At 35.7% G+C, this 27,216-nt stretch overlaps 4 protein-coding genes across 8 annotated transcripts; 2 read left to right on the forward strand and 2 right to left on the reverse strand.

Annotated features, from left to right (window-relative positions):
- Nucleotides 1-197: 197 nt before the first annotated feature.
- LOC8267725 (DNA mismatch repair protein MSH4) lies at nt 198-11,050 on the forward strand. 2 transcript variants are annotated; one of them, XM_048373732.1, is made up of 24 exons: nt 198-420; nt 832-1,035; nt 1,126-1,161; nt 1,258-1,370; nt 1,831-1,876; nt 2,551-2,597; nt 2,787-2,894; nt 3,093-3,168; nt 3,865-3,937; nt 4,105-4,247; nt 4,335-4,420; nt 4,982-5,121; nt 5,222-5,361; nt 5,445-5,495; nt 6,255-6,318; nt 7,330-7,473; nt 7,558-7,625; nt 7,953-8,011; nt 8,814-8,970; nt 9,337-9,389; nt 9,463-9,561; nt 9,924-10,143; nt 10,220-10,342; nt 10,671-11,050. In XM_048373732.1, exons 1-24 carry the CDS (start codon nt 355-357, stop codon nt 10,833-10,835), a joined length of 2,481 nt encoding a protein of 826 aa, XP_048229689.1. In that variant the 5' UTR covers nt 198-354; the 3' UTR covers nt 10,836-11,050. The 2 variants fall into 2 exon arrangements, with proteins under 2 accessions (XP_048229689.1, XP_048229690.1); XM_048373733.1 differs by having other exon boundaries at nt 199-420; nt 10,029-10,143.
- Nucleotides 11,051-11,122: 72 nt separating this feature from the next.
- Nucleotides 11,123-13,231, reverse strand: LOC8267726 (60S ribosomal protein L15-1). The gene is made up of 4 exons (XM_002530615.4): nt 13,072-13,231; nt 12,563-12,729; nt 11,606-11,803; nt 11,123-11,519 (listed from the first exon to the last, which is right to left on the reverse strand). The coding sequence occupies exons 1-4, from the start codon at nt 13,073-13,075 to the stop codon at nt 11,274-11,276; spliced, it is 615 nt and encodes a 204-aa protein (XP_002530661.1). The 5' UTR covers nt 13,076-13,231; the 3' UTR covers nt 11,123-11,273.
- A 289-nt stretch (nt 13,232-13,520) lies between these two features.
- LOC8267727 (3-isopropylmalate dehydratase small subunit 1) lies at nt 13,521-15,783 on the forward strand. 2 transcript variants are annotated; one of them, XM_048373735.1, is made up of 2 exons: nt 13,521-14,364; nt 15,499-15,783. In XM_048373735.1, exon 1 carries the CDS (start codon nt 13,591-13,593, stop codon nt 14,353-14,355), a length of 765 nt encoding a protein of 254 aa, XP_048229692.1. In that variant the 5' UTR covers nt 13,521-13,590; the 3' UTR covers nt 14,356-14,364; nt 15,499-15,783. The 2 variants fall into 2 exon arrangements, with proteins under 2 accessions (XP_048229692.1, XP_002530662.1); XM_002530616.4 differs by having other exon boundaries at nt 13,524-14,364; nt 15,427-15,783.
- A 2,767-nt stretch (nt 15,784-18,550) lies between these two features.
- On the reverse strand, nt 18,551-25,979 carry LOC8267728 (E3 ubiquitin ligase PQT3-like). Of its 3 annotated transcripts, none has more exons than XM_002530617.4 (15): nt 25,028-25,979; nt 24,408-24,504; nt 24,103-24,184; nt 23,826-23,992; nt 23,647-23,723; nt 23,353-23,409; nt 23,050-23,206; nt 22,801-22,949; nt 22,464-22,628; nt 22,079-22,384; nt 21,868-21,909; nt 21,408-21,660; nt 21,204-21,323; nt 20,738-20,807; nt 18,551-19,558 (listed from the first exon to the last, which is right to left on the reverse strand). In XM_002530617.4, exons 1-15 carry the CDS (start codon nt 25,191-25,193, stop codon nt 18,860-18,862), a joined length of 2,607 nt encoding a protein of 868 aa, XP_002530663.1. In that variant the 5' UTR covers nt 25,194-25,979; the 3' UTR covers nt 18,551-18,859. The 3 variants fall into 3 exon arrangements, with proteins under 3 accessions (XP_002530663.1, XP_015581775.1, XP_015581776.1); XM_015726289.3 differs by having other exon boundaries at nt 23,353-23,418; XM_015726290.2 differs by lacking the exon at nt 24,408-24,504 and having other exon boundaries at nt 23,353-23,418; nt 25,028-25,164.
- Between the last annotated feature and the right edge of the window lie 1,237 nt (nt 25,980-27,216).

Consider the following 27,216-nt stretch of genomic DNA (forward strand, 5'->3'; position numbering starts at 1 on the left):
TAATAATTTAAATTGCATTCACCACTTGCATATTCTCCGTGCGTGTATTACCTCAACATAGAATAAGACCGTATTTTCTCAGACTGATAAACTGATGGAATGTGTGTAGCACGTGCGAGTTAATTAATTAATGAATTACTATTATTATTTTGAGTGTTGGAGTATACTTGTCACTCGTCTGAGTAATACAAGCGTACATGCAAGTCATTCCCAATTGAGTCGCGTATATTCCTAGTGCGCATTTTAAGTGTGTTACGCATCCCGCACAAAGTAAAAGCAGCTCCTAATACTATAAATATTCCACGACTTGGCGCGCATTTGTAAATTTTTTCACTTATTTTGCTTCAAATCAAAATGGAAGAGGATGGAGGAGAAAGGTCAAGCATCGTGATCGGCCTAATAGAAAACAGAGCCAAAGAGGTAAGTTATTCCGTTTGGTTGCCTACAAATTGCCGAAAGTGAAGGAAAAATCGGCAATAACTTCTGTGATTGAACAGGAAATCTTACTGTTTGACTTACTTTTGAATTAAATTTAGAGTTTGAATAAAAATGCTAAAATATACTGCTTGAATTCGTAAAAAGTATGTTGAATCTTCAGTTTTGAATTTCTCTTGAGATGCTTATTATAGGCGACAACTGCATTTTAGCTCAAATATTAGTGTTATAATGAAAAGGTTTAGCCACGGAGAAGCAAGCAATTCTGAACTACATGAGATTTTATATAATTTGAGCATTTCTAGTTGAGCGTCTTTGATATAGTAATTAGGTTTCTAAGAGCTGATTTAAAGATGCTCTATAGCCTAAAATAGTTGATTTTAACTAATTTTGTAGGTGGGAATGGCTGCTTTTGACTTGAGGTCAGCTTCATTGCATCTTTCTCAATATATTGAAACAAGTAGCTCTTACCAGAATACGAAGACCTTGTTGCAATTTTATGATCCTATGGTGGTCATTGTTCCTCCAAATAAAATGGCACCTGATGGAATGGTTGGAGTTTCAGAATTGGTTGATCGATTCTATGCTTTAGTCAAGAAGGTGATGGTTTCCTTTAAGTAATTTGAATTCTGCTTCTGCATGTACTTGTGCATGCATATGAACTCAATTATAGTTGCTGAACTTTTGTAGGTTGTGATGGCCCGTGGTTGCTTTGATGACACCAAGGTTACACCAAGAACTTGCCATGCTTTACTTGTGTTCTACTTGTAGACGCTTATTATATCTCTTTCTTGGTAATGCCTTTTTTCTTACTTATTCCAGGGTGCTGTACTAATTAAAAGTTTAGCAGCCACGGAACCTTCAGCACTTGGTCTTGATACTTACTATAAGCAGTATTATCTCTGCCTGGCTGCTGCTGCAGCTACAATGAAGTGGTACTCTAAGAATGTTAATGTTCAGAATATTTGATGGGATAGGAATATCTTAATTTCGAATGCAATTCATTTACAGTGTGCACCAATGGTTGGCCTAGACACTGGAGTTGGGAACAAATTGCATTGATTCTAGAGGCATAGCTTAAGCAGTCCTTATTGTTCAACCAGGAAGCAGTAAACTTCCTCAATGCCTGGTTAATTAGTTTTCAACGCTGTTAAGTCAGAACATATGTTTTGGCATGTTAGATGATTATTAATGTGCCCATAAATCAAGATAAAAAGAAAAGTCCTCGAATGTCTGTGTGGTTGCCTTGAAAATTGAGGTCATATTGCAGCTATGGCCCTAATTGTGCCTGTTATGTTTCTTTTGAACTTTTTCACCTTGCAAATTTCCTAATATCTCCAATTTGCTTACAATTATTACTAATTGATTCTAACATACGCGTTTCAATGTACACAGGATAGAAGCTGAGAAAGGGGTCATTGTTACAAACCATTCATTATTGGTATGTACTCTGTACTATATCTTCCTTTTATGCCAGCGGAAAAATTAATCAACAAATTGGTTGTGTCACCAGCATTTTCCTCTCTTGAAATAATGATCATGTGGTTAAATGTGAGACTATGTGGATTGCCTATAGGGCCTAGGGAGAGTGAAAGGCATTACAGATGTAGGATTTTTTTCCTTCCAGCCTTACAAATACTCGAAATCCTATTTCTCTCACATACTTGGTACACTTTTGGGTACCTGCCAAGAATGTTTAGAGTGGACCTATGATCCTCTAATTTTTAGCAGTTCACTTGAGTATTAAATGTGATTGTCCCTATCTTATACCAAGATGCCCTGGGTTTTATGCCAATTGATGTTGATCCTCACTCACTACTTATCTAACTGAAAGATCTTCCATAAAAGTCAGATTTGATGAACATTACTTAGAGTGAATTATCTGGTTCATTTATCATGAATCTTAACTGCAGCCAATTTTTGCATGAATCTCTAGAAGTATAATTTCACGAGTGCTTCAAGATTTTGTTGAGCATATAGCAGCTACATTGACATTATAACTCAAATGCAAATTATCTTTTTGTGCTCCCACATAGAACTCAAGCTACATGCACGCTTACAGTGTATGTAATAAAGAATTCTGACCTTCATTTTGTGGAATTTATGCTATCCCAGGTTACCTTTAATGGTTCATTTGACCACATGAATATTGATGCAACTAGGTATATTTTCTTTCTCTGCTGGATGATTGTCTCAATTTCTAGTGTACTATGGGTCAGGTTAAAACGATGGTATTTTGAATATAAAATGCATTTAATTTAGGAAGATGCCTAGAAGATAAAACCTAACCATATTTAGAATTCCATTTGAAGTTTTTTATTAAGAAATTTCTGGTTGAAATTTCGTGGCAGTGTCCAGAATCTGGAAATCATTGAGCCACTTCATTCTTCCCTTTGGGGCACAACCAACAAGAAAAGAAGTCTATTCCATATGCTTAAGACGACAAAAACTGTAGGAGGGTATGTATAATCTTATAACTTGGTAGATCCAGCACGTCATTTTGTGAATTGTAAGCTCAAGCATGGAAGAAAAAAAGTTGGGCCCTTCTTAATATTCAGAAATTTCAATTCCATACAGGATTGTTCATAAGGTGTTGGCTGAGTCTCTTTTCTCCTGAAAAATTTAGAAAATGATGTTTAATTTGAATGCTTTTACAGGACTAGACTTCTACGTGCCAATCTGTTGCAGCCTTTAAAAGATATTGAAACTATCAATACTCGTCTTGATTGCTTGGTTAGTGTCAAGATTCTTCTAAGGATTATTCTTCTAAGGAGCTATGCCAGAATTTATCCTGTCATTAAGACACACCTTCAAGGACATTTGTGCTTTTCTTTACAAGTAGCTATAAGGATTATCTGTTTTCCACACTTACAACACACTTCACATAACAGGAAACTACAGGGAATAGGGATCTTGCTGATTTTAGCATAGATGTAGGTTTTTCGCGGTTGCTATGTGTATGGAACTGAATTTTGTGAGCACACTCAAAACCATCTAAAAAGGTAGAGAAAAAAAATGAGAGAATAAAAGAAAAGGAGGACCACTATTTCTACTGTAATTTTAATGATTTTTTTTTTAAATTTATTTTAATTTTTATAAAATATTATTTGAGTTAGTAGCAACTGCTTAAACCTTGTACATCAACACTTAACACTTATTGCATAATTACATCATAAACCCCAGTGTGGCAAACTTTGACTCGTGTTGGTGAGACCATGTTAACTATCTAGGTTCAATTCCTTTAGTTGGCTGTAAAGTTATTCCCGAACAGTGCCCACTAAGACGAGTCATATGCACTGTAATTCTTATTTAGTAAAAGATTCGATTTTTCATGCTCACTGTTTAATTTTATTTTGTTGCTATAGCTCCTGATTTTCATGAACTTGCACACCTGTCTTTTAATCTCATCCAAAAGAATTTTCATTTCAGGATGAACTGATGAGCAATGAGCAACTGTTCTTTGGACTCTCTCAGGTTCTGCGTAAGTTTCCGAAAGAGACTGGTAAGGAAAAATCTAAATAAGAAATGCCAACAGAATTAATATGTCTTGGCCCTGCCCCCTCAAAGTCCTCAGGACCTCAGGACTGGGTGTTGATGGTAAATGTTCTGGAAGTCAAGGCAGTTTTGTTTTAAAATATAACGTCGATCTTGTTCATGCTCTTCATTCAGATAGAGTACTCTGCCATTTCTGCTTTAAGCCAAAGAAAGTTACGAATGAGGTTTTGGGTGATAATGCTAGAAAGAGTCAGGTGTTGATATCAAGTATTATTTTACTTAAAACTGCCCTAGATGCGTTACCTTTACTCTCAAAGGTAAGTTTGTTATATTTTTGCGTGCACCATTGAGTTTTCTATGAACTCAAATACATTTTACATTAATGGGGCTCTGAAATATTTTAGGTGCTTAAAGATGCAAAAAGTTTTCTTCTTGCAAATGTTTACAAGACTATATGTGAAAATGAGAAATATGCTTCCATCAGAAGAAGGTACATTGCAATTTTAGTTGCTGAGTTGGAAGTACTGCCATCTGGTTTTGAGTTTCTTGATCATAGGCCAAAGTATCTTTGGCCAAAATATGGGCTAATTCTTACTAGAAATAAAAGGAGAGAAATATTTACAGCCAAAAATCCCATCTCTAACTTAAATAATGTAAGCCTACAGTAATTAGCCCCTTCAGTTATTTGAAGCTTTAGAATCTTCTCAATGTTCTGTTGCATGCAGAAAAGCACTTTGTCGATGATTTTCCATCCTGGGAATTCCTGATGCATAAGCTTCCTGCTTTTGAGAGTCAACAGCGTGTCTTGTATCATACAGAACCAGCCCCTACTTTTCTTTAGAGAGTGTTTTCACAACTTGAACCTGAAACCTTCCTGTAAAAAAGAAACAACCTTACCGTCGCATTCACATGTAATCTTTACTAAAACTGAGTGACTATAAAACTTCACCTTTTATCTGGAAAAACTTCTCTTATTAAAACTCAGAGACTCATGACTATAAAACTACAGTTATTATCTGAAGAAACTTCTTTTCTCATTTTATCCCTAAAGAATTGGAGAGGTGATAGATGAAGATGTGCTTCATGCACGGGTTCCCTTTGTTGCCCGAACGCAGCAGTGTTTTGCTGTCAAGGCTGGGATTGACGGACTTCTGGATATTGCACGGAGAACATTTTGTGATACCAGTGAAGGTTTTAACAGTCTAGCACTTTTTCATTCTTAAAAATTTTCTTTTTGCATCCATTTATATGCTTGTTGTTGCTTTTGGCATTACCTATTCAAATATGATAGGTATACATAATCTTGCAAACAAGTATCGTGAAGAATTCAAGATGCCAAACTTGAAACTTCCATTTAATAGTAGACAAGGCTTTTACTTTAGCATTCCACATAAGGACATCCAGGGAAAGCTGCCAAGCAAGTTTATTCAGGTAGTTGAATAACATCCTTTTTCTACTTATTCATACCAAAATCTCCTTATTACCATCTGATGGACTTGTGAAACATAAATCAGGTCCTGAAACATGGAAACAATATACATTGCTCCACCTTAGAACTTGCTTCCGTGAGTATCTTCTTCATTTCATGGGTTTATTTATTATTTGCATGAAATTTACTAATCTGTTATTGTAAGAAGTGAGGATAGTATTGTTTCATAGTTCATTTGATATCATCTCAATATGCTGTTGTGGCTGCATGGATACTGTGTCATTGTTTCAGGATTGCATTTGGAATGAAAATTAAGTGAAATATTATACTAAGTCTAAGAACCTGAGCTTTACTGACTGTTTAATCATAAAGGACCATCTGGAGCTGTAATTTTCTTAAGATTAGTTCTGGATGCAACTGTGGTAAGGTTCGGGAGATACATATAGCAAAACAAATTAAGTATGCTTAAGGGATCATTCATAAGAGACCCATTCAAATGATTTATTTTTTAGGTATTGCTCCTAGTGTTCCAGACTTCTTTTTATAACCAGATTCTGGTTTTCTTTTCTTTTCTGTTTCTCCCTTAAAGACCATATTGATTAACATTTATGCTGTGTAATTGGTTCATTAAACATTTCATCTCAAACAACTCCTCCTACCTTTAGTTCAGCGGAATTTAAGCAATAAACTCGAATTAAACTTTAAAAGGAATTCCATTATGCATGTTCTGTCAGGTTATGTAATGTTAGATATGGTACCATATGACTCTGCCTATTGTTATTTTCTTTCTTGATGTAATTACTTTACCTTTATGCATTAGCTGTACATTCAATTAAAATGGCTGGGTCCTGGGAATGTTTTAATTCATTGTTGCTCTATTGCATTAAATGTGCAGCTGAATGTCAGAAATAGGTCTGCAGCTGAGGAATGCTATATAAGAACAGAAGTTTGCCTTGAAGGTTGTACTAGCAATTTATATGAGTTTCCAAAATGTTTTCTTATCACTTCATCGATGGAGCATTACCTATGCATCTCTGATTTTAGTAAAGTTCTTAATTTCTTTACCATAATTGGCAGCATGAAGCCTGCTTTCTTGATATATCAACTGGTTAGTATATGGATAGTCACATGCTGGATGGATCTAATTCATATTATTGTAAACATCCTGGTAACAGTACTAGACTTGGTTGGTCTTTTTACAGTTTTCTAGTTGAAGGCCATTCTGTGCCTTGACTGTGAGGAATGGAAGTAAGAAGTTAATGACTGATGCCTTGAATGGGGTTTATCAATTTCCATGATGGAAGTATCTTGTCTTAATTGGACTTGATTATAATTTCTTATACTTCTATAAGCCATTGAACTATAAAATACTCTTTTCTAATTAATTTCTAGCAAAAACTTACAAGTCTGGAAGGATGATACTGTAGTACTTTGTTAGAAACATGGTCAATCTTGCTTTTCAATAACCACTTCTGATGATGCTGGAAGCCCCATCATATGGTAAGGAAAGCAAAATAGAAATATAGTTAATGTAAGAGGCACCACTTCACAATATTGTAGTTTTTTTTTTTTGATTCAATGCAATATTGTAGTTTTATATTCAAGGAATTATGGATATTAAGTAGTTATTTTACATGTGGCGCTTTTTTCGTTATACTGGTATGGAGGTCATTAGACTTGAGAATTACAAGTTTTATCTGTACCATCATTATCAAGGGAATCTTATATTGCAAGTTCTTTCTGTACCTCCTGTAGCAAAGGAATTAATGTGAACATCTGATGTATGGACTACCAATAGGGATTCTACTTACCAGCACTCAAAGTCTTATTTTTCTATTAGCTACTTTTTATATCTGGCAGAACCGGGTAGTGATGGGACAAGTTCTCTTGATGTACATGTTTCTTTCTACATGCAGTATGCCTGCCATATAGCCTCGTTTGTTACTGAAGCAAGGTCACTGGATTTGCAGCTCTATTAGATGCTATAAGGGAGGATGCCTCTGCACTCACACTGCTTGCTGAGGTTTTATGCCTGTTGGATATGCTTGTTAATTCATTTGCTCATACAATTTCAACTAAGCTCGTTGACCGTTATACTAGACCAGAATTCACTAGTAAGCAATTTGGATGTTCTTTAAATTATATCTTGTGAACTTCTGATATGAACAGGCTTGTATAATAATTTGCTATATTGGCAGGTAGTGGGCCATTGGCAATTGATGCTGGAAGACACCCTATCTTGGAAAGCATACACAATGACTTTGTTGTAAGTAACTCCGTCTGGTTGTTTCATTGCTTCAAAATAATATAATCCTTTCTGTGACTAAATAAGGATAAGGGTATCTAGATCTGGTCCAATATGAACTGTTATAGGAGATTCAGAAACTATTGCATCCTAATAAAAGTAGGAACCATATAATTCAATCAAATTGGAAAAATAAGAAAAAGAATCAATGTGTGGATTCCAGCCATCCGTTTCTGTTGGTAGCGGCACTCTTCTTTATGTATGATCTTTGGTATGTAGAAGCACCTTTTTATTTTGTGATTTCTCTCATTAGTGTTCTTGGGAAGTGTTCATGAGCTCTTTTTGCAGCCAAACAATCTCTTTGTTTCAGAAGCATCAAACATGGTCATTGTCATGGGACCAAATATGTAAGTGATACTTATTAAAGTTGCTCATGTCCGAACATGAAATAGTCTATGCACTGTATCATTTCTTCTGAACTTGTAATTGAGGCCTTATCTACATTAAGCCTGCCCACAATATAGTCCTTTTTCTTGCTACCCCTTCCCCCTACTCTTTCAGGTGCTATAGTAATACATGTTAAATTCAGAACATAAAGAATCAGAAAAAGATCCTTGGATTCTCTATACTTGAACTGATGGCTTATATATGATCATTTTGACTGGCCTTCAGATTGTTCTTCCAAAATAGCCAAATAATGGGGGATGGTGCTGAAATATCTGTTCTTGGCAATGATCTTACTAAAATATCCTTAGTTGCTGAAAACGGGGACTCAAGTAAGCTATCATAAATGGCAAAGTCAACTATGTAGAAAGGGGCTGATGAATTGTAAATTTACCTTTTCTTTTGGGTTCATTGCACCTTGGCCACACAACAGAGACAGCTCCTTCCATCTCAGAACACCCCCTCTGCCAAAGAAACCAAAACAATTTGAATCAGGTGTTCTGAGATGGAATTTTATGTTCTAACCACTTTAGCAGCAGGCTTATGTTTAAGAATCCAAACATCCAGTTCAGTGTAAGAGGGTCTGAACTGAAGTGTCAACTGCTGTTCACTTGACCTAGAAATAACTGCCTTATGATTTGCTACTAAGTCACTATCCTTTAGTGTTTTCTAGTGTATTAAATTTCTTTTAGCTTTTTGCATGTGCACACAAAGGCATTGTTCGATTAATTGGCTCATACTCCAATTAGTTATGATATTCTGCAGGAGTGGAAAGAGCACTTATCTTCAACAAGTTTGTCTTATTGTCATTTTGGCTCAGATCGGTTGTTATGTTCCTGCTCGCTTCTTAACTATAAGGATAGTTGATCGTATATTTACGAGGATGGGTTCAGTTGATAATCTTGAATCCAACTCCAGTACGGTACAACTTCTGGTCTCAAGTCTTGAAATAAATCCCTCATCTTATTATACTACTCAAACAAATAAGAAATTTTATCTCCAAAACCACTATTCCAATGAAGGACAACATATTATGTAGCTGTTAACAGATTTGTCTTTCAAGCAAAAGTTTCATTTTTGCAATGCCTTCTACCGTCATATTCTCAGTTTGGTTTGAATTTAAGATGCTGAGAAATTGAATTTAAGACGCTGAGAAATTAAGGAGAAAGATCCCATCAAAATTCACAAGACCACATTAAATGCTCTCTTTCTGCAAATGCATAGTACAAGTGAAATGCAGTTCTGATAGTAAGAAACCATATCATGCCTGTTTTGCATTGGGCCGCAGTTTATGACAGAGATGAAAGAGACAGCTTTCATTATGCAGAATGTCTCCCAAAGGTGATATATCATGTGCTCTTACCAATAAGAAAAGTGAAATATATAGTCAGGACATCATTTTCTCTGTTAACAGAAGCCTGATCATTATGGATGAACTTGGGAGAGCAACTTCTTCTTCTGATGGATTTTCCATTGCCTGGAGCTGCTGTGAGCATTTGTTATCACTCAAAGCGTGAGTACTTTATGTTTACTCATATTACGCCCACTATTTGGTTAAATATCTAATGAAAATGCTATATCTAAGTATGATCGGTCTACATTGGCTACTTCCCAGTTCTAAAATATATGATGTGAGTGGACAGTAGAAAAGTTGCTCGAGCAAAACATGCCTTGGAGCTATAGATTAGCTAATTCATAGTTGTTGCTGGAGTTTCTTTAACACATTATATATCTAATGTTTGCTATTATCAGTTAACAGGCAGCCAAAGTTCTAAACTTCTCTTCTTCTTTTTTCTTATTCCCCTTTCCCCCCTTTGTTTCTGTTTAATTACATTTTTTCTACATTACTCCTAGAGTTTAACTGTCCTGCTTTAGAAAAAGCTCTGCGGCACACAAAATGTTAGGAGGTTTCTGTTTAAGAAGAGTTGTGTCAGCAAACACTTGCGACAGGGATGTGCTTGAATGTTTGACATTCTTCAGGTATACCATATTTGCTACTCATATGGAGAACCTATCGGAACTAGCAACCATCTATCCGAATGTCAAGCTTCTTCACTTAGATGTCACTGTAAAAAACAACCGCTTAGACTTCAAGGTGGTATTCCTGAGTACATTTTGCCCCAAATTTGAATTTGGAATTTAAGTTTTCATTGACATTTTTGTTTACTTAGTTTCAACTCAAGGATGGACCGAGACATGTACCCCATTATGGCCTTCTATTGGCTGAAGTGGCAGGCTTACCAAGCTCAGTGATTGAAACAGCTAGAAGCATCACATCAAAGATTAAGGAAAAGGTGATTTCGATTAAGCATTTTATTAGGTTCAAGTCTAATCTTCATCGTGAGGTCACAAATCATTAACAGAAATTGCATTTAAAGAAAAAAGTATTTTTAATAGTAATTAAGGCTTCATAGCATCGCATGAGCACACATTGTTCTCTTCCTCTAGGTCTTTTATATAAGAGATTGATGCCTTAAAGCTTAAGCAGCATCTTCGATATTCAAGAATAGATAAAACTGCTCTGATTCCTTGCTATGATCTAGTTATGTAGATGTAACTTTTGAACAATCTTATATTCATGTAACTTGAGAAGTGAGAATTTGGCCTTCTAAATTCATCCAGGAAATAACACAAATGGAAGTACACTGTCACCAATACCGACAATTACAGATGATATATCATGTTGCTCAGCGGCTAATATGCTTGAAGTATTCCAGCCAAGATGAAGATTCTATTCGGCAAGCACTACAGAATCTTAAAGAGAGCTACATGGATGGAAAGATCTGAACGAGCCCATAAGCCACTGACAACTAATTACCATATTTTACAAAGCTATAGCTACATGATGAATGATTGCATCATCGTATTTCTTATGCATGTATAAAATATGGGGGCAGTGACCGAGGTCGAACAGAAAATTGACTGCTGAGATTTAACTTTTTGAAAGTTTTTAAAATAATGCAGATTGCGATAATGCTGAGCTAAACAACTTTTAATTTCAATAGCATGACCATATTTTTAGAATAAATATTAAAATAGACCTCTTTAAGCAACCACAAAATTATGCAAGAATATTATGCTCAACGTCTTAAATTAAAATGTAGAAATTCCAAAACAAGTCTTTAGTATTTCATTTCCAAAATTTCAAACTCAATCTCAATATGCCATCTACTTTGTTCTTGGGACCAAATCCAGAAAGTAACAAATTTAAGCACATCAATGAACTCAGCGATAGCGGCGAAGTGAGAGAGTATTGTTTCTCTTCCAGGTTCCTCTGCGAGAAGGGCGGTTCTTGTGGTGCAAATGTCCCTTTCCACGAAGACCCCTGTATTTCTTCCCAGATGAGGTTAAACCACGGAGTTCCCTGTGCTTGTGGACAGGTTTGCAGAGCCAGTTGATCCGTGGGTCATTTCTGATAGCATTATGTGCAACATCAACCAATATAACCTCAAAATACTTGTAAGTAGAGTCCTGTTCCAGACATAAACAAAATATGAGAACATTGGTACACATACATGATGCAGAAAAAATAGTACTTCTAAACTTAGCCAGCATACCTCATTAATCCAGTAGGAATTCAGAACCCTGAGGCCTCCCAATTTCCTACCAGCACGCTCCTCTGCAACAGACCTCTTGCTTCTTTGGAACTTCAGTTGAGTCACACCCTGGTTGGTGGGCTTACCATACACAATACCCTTAGGAACTGGCCTCTTCCTACCACCACGTCTAACTCTGACACGATAAATTACATAACCCTGAAATAAAGTGAAGTGAGTAGCAGTGAACACCAAAGCGGAGACCTTTATGCTGTCACAAGCAACAAAGAGGACATGGAGAATATCTTTCCAAGAAAGAATTTTAGTGATTAATCACAAGGTCACAACACCTTCTGTTAAACACACGCCTAACTTCCCATTTGAAGCCACCTAAAGAGCAAACAGAAATTATATGTTCATATGACAATCAAATTACAACATGTGTGGCAAAACGCAAATGACCGAACCACCTTCCTAACATAATAACAATAAATAAAGGAACACAAATTAACATTCCCAAATAAGAGCAGAAGTGTATCAGATCGAGACAAAAGTGAATTCAGTAAAAGAGAACACACTTGGTCAGATGATCGATTATCTTTTATATAGCTAGTTCTAGTAAGCATCTTATCATCATTCGCACACACCCTCTTAGGGAAGATGAATACACATCAAGACGCTACTTAACCAGCAGGATCTATATATTCGAAGGCAGCAGATGATAATGCGTAAATGCCATACAACTAGACAACAAACCACTTATCAAATCCAGATAATTAATCACCCGTACTCAACAGACTTTAGCACAAACACAATAGCTGATATCTTGAACAGAGGCAATATGCTTCCCCATTTTCACATTGGGAAAGAACAATGCAAAACTATCCACCGGGACAATTTGGTCATAACCCTCAAATCAATTTGCTTGAAGCAAGATATGTATATAAGTGGTGGATCAAAACATCATGTCAAGATTACCTGCTTGGCCTTGTAACCCATACGACGAGCCTTGTCAGGACGTGTTGGACGGGTGACACGAACAATGGAAGGATGCTGGCGGTACTCCCAGCACCTCACCCTCTGCAAAAACCTCATGACATCAGATTGCTTCTTCCTCCATAACTCCGACACATACTTGTAAGCCCCTATTTTCCATCAAAACCCAATATTAAACAGCACATCATACTTATCAAAAAATTATTGAAAATAAATTAAAAGCTAAGAATTAACTATAAGCACTAACTAATTTCCATTTTCATACTTCAATGGGCTAGTTTCAGGAAAAATGCAATTAAGAGATCAGTATGCTTCTGTTTTTAACAAATGAAGAGAGCATTTTCATTTACCACCTTAGCGACAGAAAATACAGTTTATAAGCAAAAGAAAAAAAGGAAATGCAAAATCAACAGCTTAATTAAAAAAGAAGCAGATCAATGAGTGAAGAGATACTATCAGTTTATCGAGGCAGAGAGTGAGAGAGAGAGTACCCATCGATTAAGAGCTGAGCTGCGCAGCTTGTAGTTACGGTTCTCGTTTACACAGAGAATGAGCGCTAAGGACTTCTAGAGAAAACCCTAGTCTCCTTTATAAACTGCACTCTTAAAAGAACGACATCGTGTCTAAACTCTAATTCTTGGGCTTTACCTAGCCCAACCGGAAAGACCTGGGCCGTAAGCGACTGTGACATTGTGCCCTCAATTTTTATTTTTCTTCTTATTAAGATAACAGATGGAGGCTGAGGAGTGACGCATCTTGCCATGATCAATCCTCCGGTTACGTGGCAAAATCATAACGGCCGTCGATTTACCAATGCACTTTTGACATTTTCGTGATGTGAAAATGTTCATGGGCGAAAAGATGGAGCCTGGCGGCTCTTAAGATGGGCCCACTACTTCTTACGTGGCAGAATCTGATCAGTTATTGATATACAGAAGCTTAGCAAAACAAACCAAAACCTACTTCAGTAACACAGAAAGACTCTCTTCTTCATTTCTGTCAACCAGAAAATGGCGGCTTCTTCTTCTACAATCTCTCTCTCACAAAGCCCTAAACTCTCCGTCGCCACCACTTCCAACCCCTCTCTCTCTCACTCTCTCTTCTCTTCACGCGCTCTCAGATTCCCTTCAATCTCGCTGACCACCAGACCCCTCTCTCTCCGCTTGTCACCTCTCCTCGCTCCACGCGCCGCCGCCGCCTCCTCTTCCAACTTGAACTCCAACTCTACCACCTTCCACGGTCTCTGCTATGTCGTCGGAGACAACATAGACACCGACCAAATCATCCCCGCCGAATACCTAACCCTAGTCCCATCAAATCCAGCCGAATACGAAAAACTCGGTTCGTATGCCCTAATTGGTCTACCAGCATCATACAAGACCAGGTTTATGGAACCAAACGAGATGAAAACGAAATACACAATCGTGATTGGAGGCGATAATTTCGGGTGCGGATCGTCACGTGAGCATGCGCCAGTGGCACTAGGAGCAGCCGGAGTAGCTGCGGTGGTTGCGGAGTCTTATGCCAGAATATTCTTTAGGAATTCGGTAGCAACAGGAGAGATATATCCGTTAGAAACGGAAGTGAGGATATGTGAGGAGTGTAAAACTGGGGATGTGGTCACTATTGAGTTAGCTGAGAACCGTTTGATCAATCATACGACTGGGAAAGAATATAAGTTGAAGCCTATTGGTGATGCTGGTCCCGTTATTGAAGCTGGTGGGATTTTTGCCTATGCTAGGAGTACTGGCATGATTCCTTCACAATCTGCTTAAATATCTCAGGTATATATTTATCACATCTTATTAATTATAAGATACTGGTACTTTAGAAATATTTTTTTGTGCTGTTCATGAATTTTAAATTGACTTGAATTGTTGCATTTTTAGACGTTCGAAACTCTATATTAATGATAAATTCATTTAGTTCTGACCCTACTGTTTAGGTAGCAACATTCTCTGTGGATGTGTGTAACCACCAAGTAGTATGATAGTTCACTCAACTCGGAATCTTATATGGATTGTGGTTTCTCTGAAATGCCAGGAATCTGCCACAAACTATTGGTGATGCAGAAGAAAAGTGGGATCTTATTTGGCTTTTCTAAATAAATAAATAAAAATAAAACTGAACGACTTAGTTGAAATTAGGTTTTTGATAATGCAAGACAAGCTAGCCGATATTTGTAGTTGTGATGAACTGGGGAGTGATATATGTGAATATCAGCTTTGCATAGCGTCTGCACTTAGTATAGAAATATGATACAACACTCGTGTTAGGTGCTGTAACTGGGTGGATGCAAATGTTCATATGATTAGGCACGTTTCAATGTTAAACAGGGACTGTGATGTTGAAATGTTTCAGTGTTAAGTTATTGGGTTGGTTTATTTAGTAACTCACTTTCTGGTTCGTAATGAGAACAATAAGAACATGATTTTGTGATAAATAGACGCTAAGTGGAAATTACTTCTTAAGAACTTAGGCTGTAGGAGGAAAGGATTTAAAGATTTGGGTTTTTTTTTTTATATATTGAACTGGATTGGTTGAGGAACAAGGGATTGTGATTTTGAGAAAATTTTCTGCTCACCATTTCTTCTCCTCCCTCCTCTCTCTCTTACAATATCCTTCTGTATTCCTTTTAGTTCGATTCTTTAACTGAATTTGATGATAAAGACATTCACCTAATAATTATTGTAGGGGTTTGGATATTGTGTTGCGGTATCTGCATAAGCATAGTTTATGCAACGTTGTGGCTTGATGAGCCATATCTGCTTTGCTACTAGCAAAGAGTCCTAACAGATGACTTTTTTTTTTCAAATTGCTTCATGTCTTTATTTTTCTGTTTGCAGAAATTTTGTACTATGAACATCACTGCCAGAATTCATAGACTAGTGTCGCGAAGCTTTCATATTCATGTGCAGAGCATCTCATTGGAACCTCTTTATGATTGGCTGTTGCAGAATGCATCATGGGCTAGGTGGCGATGCATGTGTTGCATATTGCTTTAATAGTTGGTATTTAGTTTCTTCTATTTCTCTAGTTGTTATGTTGCAGCAGTGATGTCAAAATTAAATAATAAATATGGATGTTTTAGAGTTTAATCCTGGAGAGTATTACCTATGTATTTACCATGTATGTGCTTATACCGTCGATATTTTATTGTTCATTGCTAGAATGAATTAAAAAGGCTTGGCACTTTATTTAAATTCAGCCCTTACATTACAAATTTCTTCCTCTTACCTTGCTTTGCCACGTCTCTTCTCTTGTTGCAACAGAGGTCGACCCAAGTTTTACAGGAAAAAGAAATTGGAAAGTGCAATTTCCGCCGGAATACAAGTGATTAGCATTTAGTATTAGGCCGAGGAGAGCTAGACTTATTCTTTATAAGGATCTAATTATATTGGGCACTGTGCCTCTCTTTTTACTTGACAACTCAGGAACGTAATTCTACTTGACTTGAATTTGGTTAAGCTGCAGTAGAATTTATTTATGAATTTAAAATTTATGCATTTTAAATAGAGTAAATATTAATTTAATATTTTTATATAATTAAATTTATATATAATTAGTTATAGCTAAATTAATTTTTAATACAATAGATATAATTTTTAGATAAATTATATATTAGTAAGTTCATTTATTTTATAACACTAAAATATTTTTTTAAATTTATTATTTTTATTTTATTTTATTTTTTATATTTTTTTATTAAATAAAATATTTTTTATATATATTTCAATCAAATATAGTATTAATGTTTAATTGATTTGAATTTATTATTCAATTTGATATGAGATAAACTTATTATTCAATTTGATATAAAGAAATAGACATTTATTTCATTTTATTTGTTTGGATGTAAAAGGGAGAAAGGGAAAAAAAAAAAAAAAAAACTAACGTCTTTTTTTTTCCACTTATTTCTTCTTATTTTGGGTGGAAACTATGGGATTAGATTTTATGAAGCATGAATTCACAAGTTTGTTCTTTATATAAGAAAAAGCAAAATTCATTTATAAAGAATATAATAATAAAATATGATTTCAACTTCCATTTTAATGAATAATAATTCTTATAGTATTTAAACTTTTTAAATTTTAATAAATTTGTGTATGAAATTATGTTTTAATAAAATTGTTGTGTAACCTATAAATCATGAAAAATAGATGAAATTATAAACAATAGCTTTTATTCTATTTCCGTCCATTAATCCTAAAACTAAAAAAAATTTCTAATACACAAATTATAAAATTTAACTCGATATTAAATTATATTATATCAACTCAGATATTTTATTTTGATTTTAACCTAATAAGACTCAGCTACTCAACAATAGAAGAAGAAAAAAATACAAAGAGATAAAACTAGTTACCAACTATTTATTCTTAATCACTATTTTTTTATTAGTTTTTATAAATTAATAACTGAAAAAAAAAAAGAGAAAGAATCCACTTTCTTCTCCAAATCCAAATCTAAACCTAGAAGAATTATCTTCTCGCTTACTAAAATTCATTACTTTTTCTCTAATATCTAATCCAATTTATACCCTAACTCCACAACATTTCACTTCCCCTCCTTTCCTTTAAAAATAAGGTCGTGGTCGTTCCCAACACACTATGTCACAGCCCGCAGATTTTCCTTTCTCGCACAAAGGTTGTCACGGGCTTGGTCTTTTCTACCAACGAACCGTGCGGCACTAGCTACTTTCTCCTCGCAAACAAGTAAGCTAGTCAGCCTTACTTTTTAAATGCTAGCTAAGATGACAAGAAGAACAAAAGAGAGCTATGGATAACTTGGAGAGCTTTTGTAAAGAGAGCTTTCTCACTCTTTTACTTGATTATGTTTGATTTGCTTGATTATAACTTGATGCTTACAAATGAATTCTCTAAGCTATATATAGGCCCAAGAAATCTCTAGAGTTCGCTATAAAACAAGAGAGGATTCTAGAACATTCTAGAATCATCTGAAACATTCTAGAATAATCTAGAAGCATGTATAATGTATAGATAAGTATGGAAGTGTGTAGAACATTCTAGATACTTAATCTTAGCCATTAGATCAAATGTATCATCACCGTCCATTGAAGAGATAGAGGCCTACATATAACTTGGAGAATTCATTTGTAATCATTAAGCAAATCAAATGGAAATAAAGCAATTTCTCTCTCTAAAAGCTCTCTAAGCTTTCTTAAGCTCTTTTTTTTTTCTTCTTGTCATCTTAGTTAGTATTTTGTCTAACATTCAAAGTATAAGGCTGACTAGTTTATTTATCTGCGGGAAGAAAGTAGCCAGTGCAGCACGATTCATTTGTAGAAAAGACTAAGCCCGTGACAACTATCACTATATATTTACAACATTGTTTTATCTCCCTCAAATCTCATCTTTTCTATTTATATGGAATGAGCTTAAATTTTAAAAAATTTACAACCGAAAATTTTTTATTTCTCGTTTTGCATAATTAATGCAGACAGAGGATAAGAGTAACGAAATTACTATCACATGTCTACAATAAAAAGAGTATGACTTGGCTCCATTTATTTCCTAGAAAATAATATTCTTTGCATTTTCTTGGATGCACTATAATAGAAAATATTTTCGAGGAAAATATTTTATTGCATTTTCCTGAATTCAGCTAGAAAATAATTATTGCATTTTCATACATTTAATGCATTTAAATTTTTAAAAAATAAGAAACTCATTATCAAACTTTTATAGACTTCTAATAATAATATAATATCAATACATATCAATCAGCAACCGCCAATAACCAGTGTCTTCTGGTGCCAGCAATGACAGATCATTAAAGAAAAACTGTGAAGTTTCCGATATTCGCATAATCTTGATGAATCTATAAAGAAAGTGATATTCATCAAAATAAATGGCAAACACTAAAATAATTTTCTTTCAATTTTCCATACAACCAAACAATAGAAAATGGAGCGTTGATCAAAAAAATAACTAGAAAGAAGAAGGAAAATGACGGAAAACAAAGTGTTTTATTAAAATAAATAGATGTATAATTAACATAGATATCCAACCAAATGCGAGAAACAGACTAAAAATTTCTGAAATTGTTTAATAGAAGGCATAGGAATCATCGCCGTTCTTCTCATCCAAACTATGAAAAGCTCATTTTCATTTACTCGTATCACTTGTTCTGTTTTAAGACAAATTGTCCCCTTCGCCACAGCACAGCAACTTGCTTTTTTTAGCTGAATTGTGGACTATGGACTAACGAGACGGTGGTCCCACAATATAGCAGAGCTTTTAGAATGGCGAAATGATATTATCTATGCTTGCGATCCCTTGAGCTTCTAGAATGCTTAATTTCATCTTCCCAGTCAGCAGGTGGTGGAGGAGAGGGCTCATACCTGGATGGCTTCCTCTTGAAATGCCTTTCATCATCACTCGACTCGTAATCAACTGCAGCAGCAGCACCACTGCTACTCTTCCTGCCTCCACCACCACCACTAGTAGACACTGATGCTGCCTTGACAGTACCATTGTTATAAACTGTGGATGAAGACTTGTGTTGATGACCACCAGCTGCTTCACCTGAAGAAGAAGGAGAAGATACTTTGCGTTTCTTCGTCTCTCCTCCTTCCGGAAAGCTAATGCGAGAGAACACGCTTGCTTTGTGCTTCCGCTCTGCTGCTGTTAATGTTGCCATTGCTGCCGTTGATGTAGGTTTAGGAGCCGTCTCTGCTGCTGCTGCTGCTTTTGCAGAGGAGTCTGAACGGTGATGATGCTGGTGGTGGTGACGGTGGTGGCGTTCTCGTTCTCGTTCCCGTTCCCTGTCATCGTGGTGATCATAGTCTCTATCTCTGTCACGGTCGTGGTGGTCTGCTTTTCTTTTGGAGGGGCGAGGTGGTGGCGGTGCAGGAGGTTCAAGGTCGCGGACAGGGCGTTCAGGTGAAGACCTTTCAGATCGATGGCGGTGGTGGGGATGAGGGTCGCCGCTCCTCGACGGTTGGGGGATAGGCTTCTGCGCCCATAAACAGAAACGAATCAAATCAATGAAAATCGACCTTCGGTTATACATTACTACTTCTTAGACATAAATAGGCCCATACGGAACCTGAGCCGCTGGACCACTATTAGTCTCCTGACCGACTACTGTTTTCCACTCTTTCTTTCACATTCATAAATGACGCTAATCTTATTAATATTGTTATCTTAGCTATTATTATTACTACTATTACTATATTATTTTCATTATATTTACTTATTTAATCCAATTTTCTAAGATAAAGGGAATAAAGAGTACATAAAAATAAAATTACAAAAATTAGATGCTAAAAATGTTTATTTCTTTCTCATTCTCGTTTTCATTTAATCATTTAATTTTCAAAGAAGAAACGCGAAACGGAGATCGTCCAGACAAAAGGCCAATTAGTTAGTAGACCAACCCCGGTTCATCATTCTTCTTAAAGCACCCAAACGTTGTTGTCTTGTTTCCGATGGAAAGTCTGAAATCATTATAAATCTCAAAATCATTTGAATTTGAAGAGAGATGATTTAAAAATAAATAAATAATCCAAAGACCGAAGTTCAAGGTAATAGGGCATTTTTTTTAAAAAGCAGAAACTTTGGAGTGTCATTATTTCTTGAAAACAATTCTATGTACTTTTTCATCCCTGAAGAGGTAATCAATCAAATCAGCTCATCTGGAGCTGACCAACAAAGAAAGAAGGAAAGAAAGAGAGAGGAGCAAGCAGACTGACTGCGAATGCATCCATATGCTTCTCTCCCCTCCCCACTGCCTTGTTGAGAGGTCCTTTTGGCCGCATAGACTCGTTCATTTGTGGTGCAAAACACTTGTGACAATATTTACCAGAAACAAAAATTCTAATATATAAAAGCACTGCAGAAAGATCAGAAGTTGGGGAAGCTTTCTACTATTTTCCTATGATTTTTTTGTAAATATACTCAAAAAAAGAAAAAAGGAGTAAATCTTTTCTAAGAAGAATGAATAGTGAGTAAAAAAAAAAAAGGCATCCGAAAACCCTGGAGATAAATAAAAGGTCACGTTCCCTTTGTCTCTGCCAAAAGATGGACAAAGTAAAGGTCTTATCTTAAAAAGTGTTGTTTGACACCAGATATGATACCTGCTACAGTAAACAAAAATAAGGGAATGGAAATGTAGACAATAAAAAGGACATACAGATTTCATTGAAGAAATATCAACACCGCTGCTCACTTCCCTACCAAATTCTCGATCTCTGGGGAATTCCCTGATGCACGAAGACATTAAACTTTTCAATCATACAACTTAAAACAAAATTATTAAGCTGAAATCTGTAAGCGCCCAAAGGAAACAGGACACCCAGTTTTCACTTTACAGAAATTAGATGGATGTTATTTACAATATGGAGATCATGTAAACGTAAACCAAAAATGAACTTGGACTATCACAGGTATTACAGAGGTAACTGTATTACAGGATATAAAATGTGGAATGCATCAGCATACTATGTTACTCCTTTGTTTTAACTTATGACAGTAATATTTACATTTTGCCATAGAAGTGAAGGAAGCTTGTGTAAACTTAGTCAACCAAACGTTATACATCAAATTAGCAATAAAAGAAATTGAAACCTCAAAAAATAATGAAAAAATACAAGGAATACCTTTCAGCTCGCCTCTCATTTTCACGCCGCCTCCTCAAATCAGCTTTCCGAGCCTCAAATTCCTCCCTGCTCATTGCTGGAGGTCCAGCATTCATACCCATTCCAAAGTCTGCGAGATCCCTATGAAAGATAGAAGGCCCTGATTAGGTTTCTAAGCTGAGCCGAAGAACTAAAAAATATGGGAAAAAAAAAAATCACACTTACCTCTGGGGGGGAACAACAGGCATCATATAACCTTGTGCACTAAAAGGGTCTGGAGGCATGACACCCCCAAATGGCATATCCAAGGGGCCCATTCCATAACCCATGAAGGGCATGGGAGCAGCAAAAGGATTCATAGGATTCATGTAACTTTCCATACCTGGCTGCATGCCATTCCAATACGGATTATAGGCAGAGGGGCCAAGAGGCATCATATAACTCTCAGTTGCAAGATCTTGAGAGGCTTTCCACATATCTGTGCAGCATCATAGCAGGAATTAGCATATCTTGACACCAAGAACTAATTATACTTCAATACCAAAAAAATGAACAAGCTAATTACAATCAATAGAATATTCCAAGCACATTATTGTCATAGCATTCATCTGTAATCCTGACTTTCAGAGTATATTCAATATTAACAAACCCGAAGTACACTTCTTAAAGAATGCATAAAACCTACCATTTGGAGGCATGCGAACTTTCTTCTTTTTCTTTTTTTTCCCTAGCAAAGCAAAGAACAAAGATAAATTATGAACTCATTTGAAAGGATTGTATCACTTGTTTCTTTACACAAGACAGAATAGCAGATTCACAAGGCAATTGCCTTGTCAAACACTAGTGAATGAACAAACTTGCAAAGAAAAAAAAGAAAAAGAAAAAAAAGACATTACCCGCCTCACCAGGAGCCAGCCTCTGTTGCACTTCCTCCTCAGCAAGTGGAGCACTGCCTTGTGATGCTGGCTCCCTCATGCTCATTGACTCATGGGTAGCCTCGGATACATCAGGTGCCTTATAGGTCCTTGGTTTATCAGGGACTTGCTGTAAGAGGATAACAGGCTTCTCCTCGTCCACTTTTTCCTTCAAATTTGGGTTTGGAGTTTCTTCAATAGCAGGGGAGGGCTTCTGCTCTTCCTTAGATGCAGCAGACTGCGTGGGTGATGGAATCTTAGGCTGTGGATTGCGAGCTGACTCCATATCTGAAGTGGAAAATTAAGAATAATATTAGTATTAAACGTGTTTATGGTTCTAAATACATGTGACTTACAGAAAACCAACCTTGAACCTGAAAGGTGCTTCCTGCATTTTCAGCGCTACTGTTACCAGATTCCAAAATACGGTTGATTGTATCCCTCAGAGTTTTATTAGGAAGAAGATCATCTGCAAGAATATTTGTTGCCCCACATACACATTTTGCCTTTGAGATGATATAATCTCTTATACCTACAGTACACAGAAACATGGAGAAATATATTAAATTGCTGATGGAAGTATGCTAAATTGCTCAACTGAAATTTAGGCGAAAAAGTATAATTTTTCAGTAAACTGCCAATTACTATCTAATTTGCACTAGATGGAACAACATAAGACAAAACATAAATTCCAACAAACTTACACTTGTCACAGAAACTTGTGAAACAGCATTTGCTAGTTAAGACAGCATTTTTCATAACTTCCTTGCATAACGGGCAGTGAAGTTCTGGTGGAAGATCGCCAACAGATCGTGTAGAAGGTAAGCCTTCGATTTCTTTCTCGAACGCAGCCCTGTTTAAATTGAACAATTTATGATGGATTTCAACCCAATAGATCATTATGACTATTTCGACGAAGCATGTATGAACAAAAACATTAGAGGTCAGCTTACTCGTTAGGCTTCAAAACAGCAACAGCACCACTAGGCAATGCATATGAGCCGTCAGGGGTTGCCATTAGCATTGATTTTGGAATTCCAGTAGGAGGTTTTACTCTTTTGATATCAAAGTTTGGATCACCATTTGTAGGACAATGCTGAATAAAATGGCCTGGGTACAGAAAAGTACAAAAAGATAAGCACAAGTTTACAGCAAGGAGCCTTTCTTTTTTTTCTTTTTCCCCTTTTTTTAAGGAAGTAAAAAGAGGGAGAAGGGGGAGGAGGAGAGGAGATCCATCATTTCAAATAGATTCCTACCTGGCACCTTGCACCTGTGACATACATAACCTTGTGGAGGTGTTTTCCGCTCCAACCCTAACCGACCTCAACAAAAGAATCAAGAATTTCCATTACAATTTATAAGAAAATTAAATAAGCTTAAACTAGCAGAAAGAAATACACACTGATGAACCTAAACTTAGTAAAGAATGAATGTATATGTGTGTGCATGCACACAAGAAAACAGCAGGAAGGAAACTTTTTTAGCTTTATGTAAGTTCACCAAGCAAAAACACCAAAAGATTAACATGAAATAAGGCTCAAGAAAATCACCAAAGCCACGTCCACCCATTCTTCCAGCCATACCCCTTCCAAAACCCCTACCAGGACCAAATCCGTCTGTTCCTTGACTGCAAATCCAACAGAAACTTAACACCTGGCACGCAAAAATAACTTCCAAAAACAGTAATGATAAAAGAATCTATCAAAATAATAGGCAGAAGTGTCCTAACCGTTGCCAATCCAAGGCTGGTGTATCAATCAGGGCTTTAATCTTGCTGTCCTCGTCAGCCTTATTGGTAGGGGGAGCATCAGGAAGCACATTACTAGGCTGAACTGGTGTTACTTCAGGAATTGCATACAAGTCATTTCCGAACTCATCCCATTCATTGTCTTCAGTCTGTAAATCAAATTATTAACAACACTGATAGATGTGCTAAAATGGGGATTTTGCAGCATAACAAGATGGAAATTCCAGGAGAAGTTGTGGATATTGCAATTTAAGCTTACATATTTCATGGCAGATGAATCAGGAGCTGAAAAGCTACTCTTCTCTAATGGTGTCTCCTCCACCTTATTCTCAACCTTTGGCCTGCAAATATAACATCAAGAAAACTCATGGCTAGCCTCAGAATTTGTATTGCTAATGCACAAACCAGCACGCATGTGGCACCAGTACTATACAATTTACCAGTTAAAAAACACATTTCCTTGCAATGAAAAGCATTTGGCAAACACACTCACCGGACACTCTATGCCCCATTTAAAAAGAACTTCAGTTAAGTGAATAACAAGTTAAAGGTTTGAGATAGTACTCTTGCTCAGTAACAATGGGCATGCGAGGCCTTCCAGGAACGCGACGAATTAACACAGAGGTATTTTTTGGAATTAACATGCCTTCATCTAGATATTCTGAAATTGCAAAACAGAGAACAATAAACCTATAAAACACTGCAAGGATGATAAAAACAAACCAAACTTAAAATTTATAGAACAGAATCCCCATTGCAGTGCCAGTTATTCCTAGCAATTAAAGGTCAGCCTAAACTAATATAACAGATCTCAGCAACCCAGAAGAATTGTTGCACATAATTTGATTGATTTTCCTTTTTTGTTTACTGTGTAGGTAATGTGAAGTCGATTATGCATGGCCTTCTCATTCAATGACAAATAACCTAGATACCACGCATTTTATTTTTGATTAAGGAAAAAGTATTATAAAGAGTCTCTTAGAGCTCAACCCGAGCATTAATCTGAAAGAAACTATTTATAGGGGCAAAGCCCTGAATCCAGAATGCTCCAATAATTTGAGGATAGGAGCTGAATCATACAACTAAAGATAGGGCCTAAGAACTGACTTGCAATTCTAAAGAAGATAAATGTAGAAACTAAATCAAAGTGTTTCAATTGACATCGATTCAACAAGGACACCAACCTTCATTTGTTTGAGCATTAGTAACCACAAGGTCGAAGTCAGTGCCTCTGCCCAAGTGCTTTGATTCAAATATTTTTTCTTTCAAGACACCAACTGATATAAATGGACCGTCCATTGCTATAGAATCATAATCTCTAGCACTCTTAAATTTGTAATATACAGCCATTGCTTTGTTTTTTGTTCACACGCTAAAAATTTTCATATAAAAAATAAAAATTATAATCAATAACAGCAGATTATAAAATGATAATCAAAGGCCCACCCAGGAAAAAAGAAAAAGAAAAAAAAAATGGTTGGCCTTATATTCAACTCAAAACAAAAAAACATAACAATACAAGAATTGAGCTATTTTTTTCCTTATATATCTTCTTCAAGAACAAACCAAACTATTCGACGCGTTTTTCTTCAAAGTCCGATGCTTTGATGAATTAATTCCGTCAAAAACCCTAACATAGCCCTTATGTCCGCAGGCAAGTTTTGAATAGCAACAGAATCCCTAATCTTTTAATCTGAAAACTCCGATCCAGAATCTTCAACAAATAGCTGCAAATTCCTTGATCGCCGACGCCGATTAACAAAATTAAATCTCCAGAGAGAGAGAAATCACGAACTTGGAAAACCAATTTCAGCGATTAATCGAACGGCAAAAATGAAATCTCCTTCGGTTGAATAAAGAGAGATCAACACGAATTATTCCTCAATCGCCGACTGAATGAAATCGCGAAGTCGAGAAAATGAAACTTGAGAATCTCCGATGAGAAAAGAATGCCAAAATCGATAAGTTGAGATGATTTCTTGATGCAATTTGCTAAGTGCCTGAGCGAGAAACTTGAGTGATAATCATGGTGCGTGAACCCCGATTAGGGTTTGTATTTTGTGAGAGCGATAGAGAGACAGGCAGGGGGTTTTCAGGTGGTTATTGTGAACGCTTGGCGGATATATATATTTCTATATAATTATGAAGGATATATATATATGATGCTAAGATTATCAAGCCAATGAAAGTTTGCCATCTGTGACAACTTTTGCGCCTAAAATTATTTAATTTAGATCATATAATATTCTTAACTTATTTCTCCTTTTTATTACGTCAATTTTAATTGCTTTCAATCTATTTTAATCTCCTAATATTGTCTTTATAGTTACAGTCAAAAAAACAAAGATTCAAACATGAAATTACGAATACGAATACTTATTAATCTCCTAATATTTTAGAGAGTTATATTTTTTGTTTAAAGTTTAAATTCATAATTAATAGTAATTAAAAAAATTTAATTTTTTATTAAAAAAAAAATAGTCATCACTCATACTCGTCATAAATATAAAAATTATTCTAATATAGAATAGTCATCACTCATACTCAAATCCAGACACTTAAAACAAACTTCGAACATATGAAATAAATTTAAAATTTAGATGAAATATTTTTATTTTTTTATATTTTTAATTACTAATGTTAAATTATATTTTCTCATTTAAGTCTTTGTAATCTATTCATACAATGTGAGAGTTATATTTTTTTGTTTGGAATCTAATCTCAATAATAATTACTAAAAAATTGATTCTAAATTACAAGTTTCCATGAAAAAGTATTCAACCAAAAAGTACTTATTATGACTTTTTCATTCAAAGTCTTGAATGCGTATTTTTCTTATTAAATCCTATTACTTTTCAATATCATAGTTGAATATTGTTCATTAATTCAAATCATATTTCATTAACCAACGTCAAATATAATTTTCTGTCTCATCCAAAATAGTATTCTGTTTTGCTAAAACACAGAATAATAAGTCAAAAATAGCTAAACCTTTTAAAAGAAATTCCTTACGAGGAAAAATATACCTTTCGGAATACAGACCAGGATTAAAGCTAACTCTCAGTATGACTAACTGATAGTAATCCATGAGAACGAAGGACTCCAGGAAAAAACTTTAGTTCTGCTTTAAGAGAAAAAGCAAAAAAAAAAAAAAAAAGGGAAGGAAGGAATCATGTCGTTCAACATATTATAATGTCATTTAGATTTAAAAAGTAGTAGAGATCAGTGCATTAATGTTGGCCCTAAAATAGAGGACCAAAAGTTACTGTCATGGCCGCAAGCAACCACTTCAGTTTTTTTTTTTTTGGGGCAATAATGAAAAGCTCCATTACTAGGAAACATAAGATACATCCACTAACAGGAGCCTCTGTAT

Source organism: Ricinus communis, chromosome 5, assembly GCF_019578655.1.
Source record: "Ricinus communis isolate WT05 ecotype wild-type chromosome 5, ASM1957865v1, whole genome shotgun sequence".
In the NCBI taxonomy this organism is placed as follows: domain Eukaryota; kingdom Viridiplantae; phylum Streptophyta; class Magnoliopsida; order Malpighiales; family Euphorbiaceae; genus Ricinus; species Ricinus communis.

Coding starts and splice junctions, on each gene's coding strand:
- LOC8267725 (XM_048373732.1), top strand. CDS start 355: ATGGAAGAGGATGGAGGAGAAAGGTCAAGCATCGTGATCGGCCTAATA. Junction 3,169..3,864: donor ATACTCGTCTTGATTGCTTG/GTTAGTGTCAAG, acceptor TTTTCATTTCAG/GATGAACTGATGAGCAATGA. Junction 8,971..9,336: donor TTGAATCCAACTCCAGTACG/GTACAACTTCTG, acceptor ATTGGGCCGCAG/TTTATGACAGAGATGAAAGA.
- LOC8267726 (XM_002530615.4), bottom strand. Junction 11,804..12,562: donor TGGGTTACAAGGCCAAGCAG/GTAATCTTGACA, acceptor ACTTTATTTCAG/GGTTATGTAATTTATCGTGT. Junction 11,520..11,605: donor ATTCCTACTGGATTAATGAG/GTATGCTGGCTA, acceptor TGTCTGGAACAG/GACTCTACTTACAAGTATTT.
- LOC8267727 (XM_048373735.1), top strand. CDS start 13,591: ATGGCGGCTTCTTCTTCTACAATCTCTCTCTCACAAAGCCCTAAACTC.
- LOC8267728 (XM_015726289.3), bottom strand. CDS start 25,193: ATGGCTGTATATTACAAATTTAAGAGTGCTAGAGATTATGATTCTATA. Junction 24,185..24,407: donor CCCATTGTTACTGAGCAAGA/GTACTATCTCAA, acceptor TTATATTTGCAG/GCCAAAGGTTGAGAATAAGG. Junction 22,950..23,049: donor GCTGTTTTGAAGCCTAACGA/GTAAGCTGACCT, acceptor CAATTTAAACAG/GGCTGCGTTCGAGAAAGAAA.